The sequence below is a fragment of the Netta rufina genome (genome assembly GCF_964035555.1).
Source record: "Netta rufina genome assembly, chromosome: 1".
Taxonomy (NCBI): Eukaryota; Metazoa; Chordata; class Aves; order Anseriformes; family Anatidae; genus Netta; species Netta rufina.
The window spans coordinates 124,794,929-124,801,341 of NC_140123.1; the positions used below are offsets into that span (position 1 = coordinate 124,794,929).

Here is a 6,413-nt window from a genome sequence, read left to right on the forward strand (position 1 = left end):
TTGTGACTGAGAAGGTGCCGGCCTCTGCCCTGGCTCTGTACCTGGTGCTGTCAACCAGTCCACGTGTGCATCTCACAGAACACGGTCTTGGACCAGGCAGGCTCCGTTCTGCATGGGGAAAGGTGATTTATAAGGCTCCCGCCATGGAGAAAGCAGATCCAGTGAGACTATTTATAGACTGGAAGAAGCTTGTGTGGCCAAACATGCTTTGAATGTTTCGCTCAAGGGACAGAACGTAGCAATGAAATTTCGGGCAGAACAATGAAGCTGTTTCCCATATCTAACCTGTTTCATGTGAGAGTGAATGACCATCATAAAAATGTTTGACTAGAAAAATTGGTGTTGGAAAAGATGTTCAGCGTATCAAAGCTTCTGTCATTGTAAGAGTTTTCTCTACTGCATTTCCCATCTTCCCTCTTACCACAACATCCATGAAAGGTTTTCACTGCTTGGAGGTGCTTTCATTACTTGGAGGTAACAAGAGCAGAGACACGTTAAAGGAAAACAAACAAACAAGCAAACAGAAACAACACTTGAATCTGATGTGTTTGCAGAGTTTACAAAGGCCTGGCCAGCAGAGCGCAGGGCTTCCCTGTAGCAAGTATTGGAAAATGCTTTCACTACACCCCCTGCAGTGCCCTGCCACTTCCTTGCAGACCTTCTCTCCACACAGCCTGTGCAAAGGGAAAGCCCAAGGACAGCCCTTGAAGTGGTAGCATCTAAACTCTGGCCTTGTTTCAACAGGCGCTATTGATCAAAGAGCAATCTAATTAATCCAGTCTGGAAGGTTACCTAGACCAGTTTGAAGCATTGTGCTGCCAACTGCCCGCCGTAACCAATTCAGCCCTGTGCAGACTGTGTGCAGATGTCCTTCTCCATCCCTGGTTGTGCCAAAGTGGGGGAGAGCAGCCCCTGACCTGCCCTCAGCTGGCAGGGGTGGTGGTGAGGGGCCTGTGGGCAGGAGCAGCCACCTGTCCCCTGCTTTGTCCATCCACAGCTTGAACGTCCACCAAAGCCTTGAGAGGGGCCTCAGTAAGGAAAAGGCTCAGTAACGGATTGATTTACAGTAAAGCAATAATATCGCCTGCTGTGAGCAGAGACTGAACCTGTGCTTAGGCTGGAGACCTCCAGAGTCCTTTTCCACCTACATCTTTCAGCCGTTCTGTGCTTCTAATAAGCTGATAATTTTATTTGACCTGTCATTTTCTCCAAATCTCTGCTGTTTTCTGCGAGGCTTATTGTAACTTACACTCTCATTTAAATGTCCTTCCCGGTGAGCCAGGTGGGACCTGAGATCACCATCAGATCAGCTGGGTAAATGGGCAGAACCAGGCCTCGTAGGAAACTCCATGTGCTTTGTTCTATAAAGAATACGCTTTTACTACAGGGATAAAGGGTGAAAGGTGATTTCCTATCCTCTGAGATGACAGATAACTTTTTGTCTAGGACCTTGTATGGTGCACTAGAGCCTTCAAATTGTGGGTGAGTTTCCCGTCTCTGGACACAATCAGCCCAGCAGCTGAAGGTGTTTGTATACCGTAGGGGTGACCTTACCCAGATCAGCATCATTTCAGTTCAGTGGCTGTCAGTGTGGGTTTGTGAATTTCTCTGAAGGTGTCCACAAAAACCACGAGAGGGCAACTACTGTCATTGCCAACGGACTGTCATGGAAATTGGCCTCCCATGCCTGGCTGCAGCATAGATGCTCCCTCTCTCATGCCCTTGGTGTTGTCTCAGGAGGCATTTCAGGAGAAACCTACCAGCAGTACATGGCAACCCTCCGAGCACTCCCGAGGTCATCCATAAATTGCTCTTTGCCATCCAAGGCAAACAGAGTCATCTCCGCTGCTTGCTGCCTGTGACAGGAGTGTCCAAAAGCAATTCCCTACCCCAGCCCAGCCAAACTCATGCTCCTTGTGCCCAGCTATATCTGCTTGTGACACTTTTAGCTGCTTCAGCTGTATCTCAATGGACAGGACACTTGCTAAATGACGTTATGGGCAGAAGGCTTCACCTATGATTTTCTAAAGAACACCTCCATAGAGCAGAGATAAAACCTTGATGAAGTAGACACGGGATGGAAAGGGACAGCGAGGAGGCTTCCAAGAGATCAAAACATTTGGCAAGCTAAAGGAACTTCTTCCAACCTTAACTGGCAAGAAAGGAGGGGAGGAGGAATGGAGAGAAAAAAACAGAAACATTGGGGACTGGGAGATGAAAGATACAAGCTGAAGACAGAAAACAGGAGTGTTAGGCAGAAAGGAGATGGGAAGATGTGAATATTAAAGGCAGGGCAATGTTTCCTTCAAGGAAATGTGTTGCTGAGGGGGGTCAGGTGCTATATAAGCCTCTTCTTCCCAAGATTCACCCACCCCCGGGACCCTCAGGAGGGCCAAGACCTTGGGAACAGAAGGACCTGCCTTCACCTGAGCCCTGGCTCGGGGCGACCGAACCCCAGCAGGCATCGCTGCAGCCACTGAACTCCAGACGTTCACGTCAAAGCACACAACATGGAAAGGGACACACAGAGGGGCTCGGGCCCACGGGGACAGGGGTACGTCTTTCCACCTCGCCTACCCCCGACGTCAGGCATGCACTGGTGGGAGAGTCACGGAGGTCGAAGAGTGCGTGTGAGTGTGCGAGGAGAGGGGCAGGGCAGGCTACGACTTCACACCACCGACAGCCGCCTTCCCTCCCACCTTCCTGCTCGCTCATCCTCCTGTCCTGCTCGGGGGGGTCCCCAACCTTCCCCCCAGAGGACGCTAGTGAGGCCCGGCTCCTCCGTTTGCCCAGGCACGTCCCGGTGGAGTTAGTTAACAACGGTGGCAGCGGGCCGTGGCACAAGGAGATTGGTTTTTGTTTTGTTTTGTTTTGTTTTGTTTTGTTTTCCTGGGGTAGCAGAGGCGGCAGAAGCGTGGGCTCCCCGGTTGTGACAGGAGGGTGGGGGAGCCAGCTCTGCTTCTCCCGTGTGCATCACAGGTTCACCAGTGGGATTCTGGGGGGAAAAGGGAATCGGAAAAGAATTAGAGATGGGCGCTCACGCTGCCCCGGCGTCCCCGCTAGCCAGCCAGCCTCGCGTGGGCTCTCCTCAGAAGGTTGAGCTGCCTTGCCCACCCCTAGCCTGCTGTCCCTCTGCCCCCTGCCACCCCACGGCTCCCTGGCACCCCGGAGGACTCACCGGTTGAGCTGGAAGGCAGTGCTTTTCCCGTGGCCCCCCAGCTTCTCCGCACCCTCCTGCCCATGCCTGGGTTCTTCCGCCTCAGGCGTGGGGGTCAGGGAGTCGCCGTAGGGCCCCAGGATGCTGACGGTGGTGGGGGACAGGTCCGTGAGGGGCTGCTGGCTCTCCTGCTGCCTCCCACCGCTCTGCTGCCCGGAGTGGCGCCGGCGCTTCTGGTTGCGATCCCAGCTTTGGGGAGAAGAGCAGCAAGGCAATGAGTGCCCCTTGCACCCGCGGGTCAAACGCCTTCTCCGGCACCCAAGCCCGCAGTCCTTGTGCCCTCCGACATGGCTTCAGAGCACCGTAATGAACCAACCCCAACTGGCCCCAAGCCCCACTCACCAGAACTTGAATATGATCCCGGTGGCAACCAGGACAATGATGATAGAGATGGTGATCGTGACGTAGAGCTGGGGGTCCACACCTGTGAGGCAGGGGGGAGAGGGGCAGTGGGACCGCCGCCCCCATCAGCCCCCCTCAAGAGCAGCAGCACAAGCGCTGGGGCAATAAGTTTTGCAGGAGGAGCTCCTCCTGCAGGAACAGGGCCAGGGGAAGCACAGTGCAGACCTACCTTCCCCCCGGGGCCCAAACAGGAACGGCCGTAGGGTGGCCGGGGTCTCGCGGAGGTTGAGCCCCGCGTTGTGCAGCAGCGAGTGGGAGTTGGGCTGCGCCGTCGCCATCCCCCGCGGGGAAACGAAGGTGTAGCCCAGCGGTGGGAAGCCCGGGTTGGCGGAGTTGGCGTCCCCTCCGTCCTCATCCGACACCGTGGGGCCCCAGACGATGGCCCAGGGGTACTGGGAGGAGGGCATGCCATCCTCAAAGCCAGAGGGGGTGGCGGGCCGGGCCCCTGCTGCCTGGCGTCTCAGCCGCACGGCGTGGCGCAGGTCCCCGCCGCGGGGGGACAGGGCGCGCTGGCGCGGCGCTGTGAGGCGCAAATCCCGCTCGGGCAGCGAGGTCCTGTCCCAGATGCAAATGGGCCGGTGGGCAGAGGGGCTCCGACGGGCGCAGAGGGGCCGGGTGGCTACGGGGCTGCGAGGGCGCAGGGACCAGGCGGCGGGCGGAGGGACGGCCGAGACCAGGAGGAGGAAGTGCCATAGCTGCAGCGAGTGGATGGAGGAGGCCAGGAGAGGCATCCTGCTGCAGGAGGAGGAGGGAGAGCGTGTTATCTGGACGTCCCTCCTGCTGGGAAGGCTCCTCGAGGAGCAGCCGGCAGCAGCATGCTGCCCACATGCCTTCCTCCCTCCTGCATCGCCAGCAGGCGCCGGGGGGGCTGTGAACCTACCAGGCACCAGGCTCCATCGCAGATGCAGCAGCGCCTCGTCACTCGGCGAGGTCTCGCCTCATGCTCCTCACTGGGAGGCAAGAGAGAGAGCTTGAGCTGCGCCTGGGCCTCGCGGCCATCGCTCCCTCCCCGCTGCTGGTGCCAGCCCCGGCGGGCAGAGCATGCACATGCACCCACTCCCCTGCCCGGGGCTGCTCCCCCCAGCCCACAGAAACACACTTGTTATCCTATACACCGGGGAGAAGCGATCTGCCTCTGGAGTACACGTGCGGAGACGCGTGCAGACTCCCGGGGGACTCTCCTGTCTGAAGGCCGAGGGGGGGGATTCGGCGTCTTTGTTTGCTTATCGCCAGAACAAGTTGGAATCTTAATTCCTGTGTTTATTTATAGTGCGGAGCGTGTAATCCATTTATTAAAAAGGAGCCTCTTCATTGTCTGCCGGGGTGAGGGAGTGAGAGGGGACGCTCGTGAGTGATAAACCGAGAAGATTGGGAAGGAGAGAGTGAATCAGCCAGAAAAGTCCAGCCTTACTGAGGAACTTAAGAGCAAAAACATAGCTATCAAATATTTAGCATTTACTTCCCTCTTAGCTAACATGGAATTACCTTTCCGTGCTCCTTACCCGCGTACCCTCAGCAAGGTCCCATCCCTCCCCTCCTCCCCCGCCTCTCCCACCAGCAATCCCCCAAACCCAGCAGCGCTAGGCGGCAGCTGTAGTACGGAGCAAGGGCCAGCACCCCGGCAGGATTTCAGCTCCGGCCGCACGCCTCCCTCCGGCATCATCCTCATGGCAGCACGGCTGCCCTTCATGCTGCCTGCCCCTTCCCTTGGCAGCACGCGGCGCAGCGCCAGCCCTTCCCCAGTGAGCTGCTGTGTACCTGACCCGGGATTTGCTCCACAACAAAGACCTCACGCACACACGGGGAAAAAAAAAAAAAAAAAAATCATTGAAGACATCCAGCCCGTTCCTTCATTGTGAAGGAGAGGCGTGAGCTGACAACCCACATTCATGCCCTCATGTGGCTGTGGGGCGTGGAAAAGGGGGCGCTTGGCCAAGGGGGCTCAGGAGGCAGTCAACACAGAGACCAAACACCCTGCACCTCCAGCCCTGAGCCACCACACTGTGTCTTGATGCTCCCAAGGGGTAATATCTGTCCCCTTGCTGGGTCTGTGTCATTAGGTGACGCTGCAGCCCCTCCTGAGGAGCAGGCCTTCCTCTTGCAGCTCACAGCTTGCTGTGGGCTGGGGGGCTCGCACCCCATGTCATGCACCTGAGGAGAGGGGCCGGGAGGAAGGACACCCAGGAGCAAGCCGCTGTCTGGCTCCTGCTGCATTAACTGGGGATATTTTTAGTTTCCTTCTGTTAAATATTTAAACAAAGTTCACAGGAAAAAAGGAATTGTTGGCTAATGTGCCCTGCCCTTCCCTCCGGGGCAAGATCAGTCTCTGGAGAGATCCTGAGATGAAGATGAGGAGAAAAGAGCAGCTATTCTCAGCATTTCTTTGTACTTTGCTCCTGAACCTCTAAGCCTTAGAGGGGACTCGGCATTAAAATGCAGCTCTGCAGAGAGCTAGCCGAATGGAGCAAGTTTCTTCCAAAGCCAGAGGCTCCCTTGCGCTGGCAAGATCTTGGCCATCTGGATTATGATCACGACGCTGTGGAAGATCATGTCTGGCAAGACAAAAATCTGTGACAGGATTTCTTTTGGCCCTTGGAAAGGGAGGGAATCCCAAGTGTTGTGGATCCCTCTCCCTGTGAGTCCCCAGGCTAGGGTGCAAGGGTGCACGCAAACCCTCTGGATGATTTCAAGGCGGCCTGGAGTGCCTGGGGCCATGGCTGGGACTGGGGAGTGATGAAGAGCCCGGTGATGAAGAGCCATGCTCTGCAACCACATTACCTGCTAACAGCGCTGG

The 6,413-nt window shown here is 56.6% G+C and overlaps 1 protein-coding gene across 1 annotated transcript; it reads right to left on the reverse strand.

Annotated features, from left to right (window-relative positions):
- Positions 1 to 2,973: 2,973 nt before the first annotated feature.
- Positions 2,974 to 5,279, reverse strand: PIANP (PILR alpha associated neural protein; the record flags this gene model as incomplete). The annotated part of the gene is made up of 6 exons (XM_084297166.1): positions 2,974 to 2,995; positions 3,179 to 3,406; positions 3,560 to 3,641; positions 3,789 to 4,354; positions 4,450 to 4,569; positions 5,122 to 5,279. 6 exons carry the CDS (start codon positions 5,277 to 5,279, stop codon positions 2,974 to 2,976), a joined length of 1,176 nt encoding a protein of 391 aa, XP_084153292.1.
- Between the last annotated feature and the right edge of the window lie 1,134 nt (positions 5,280 to 6,413).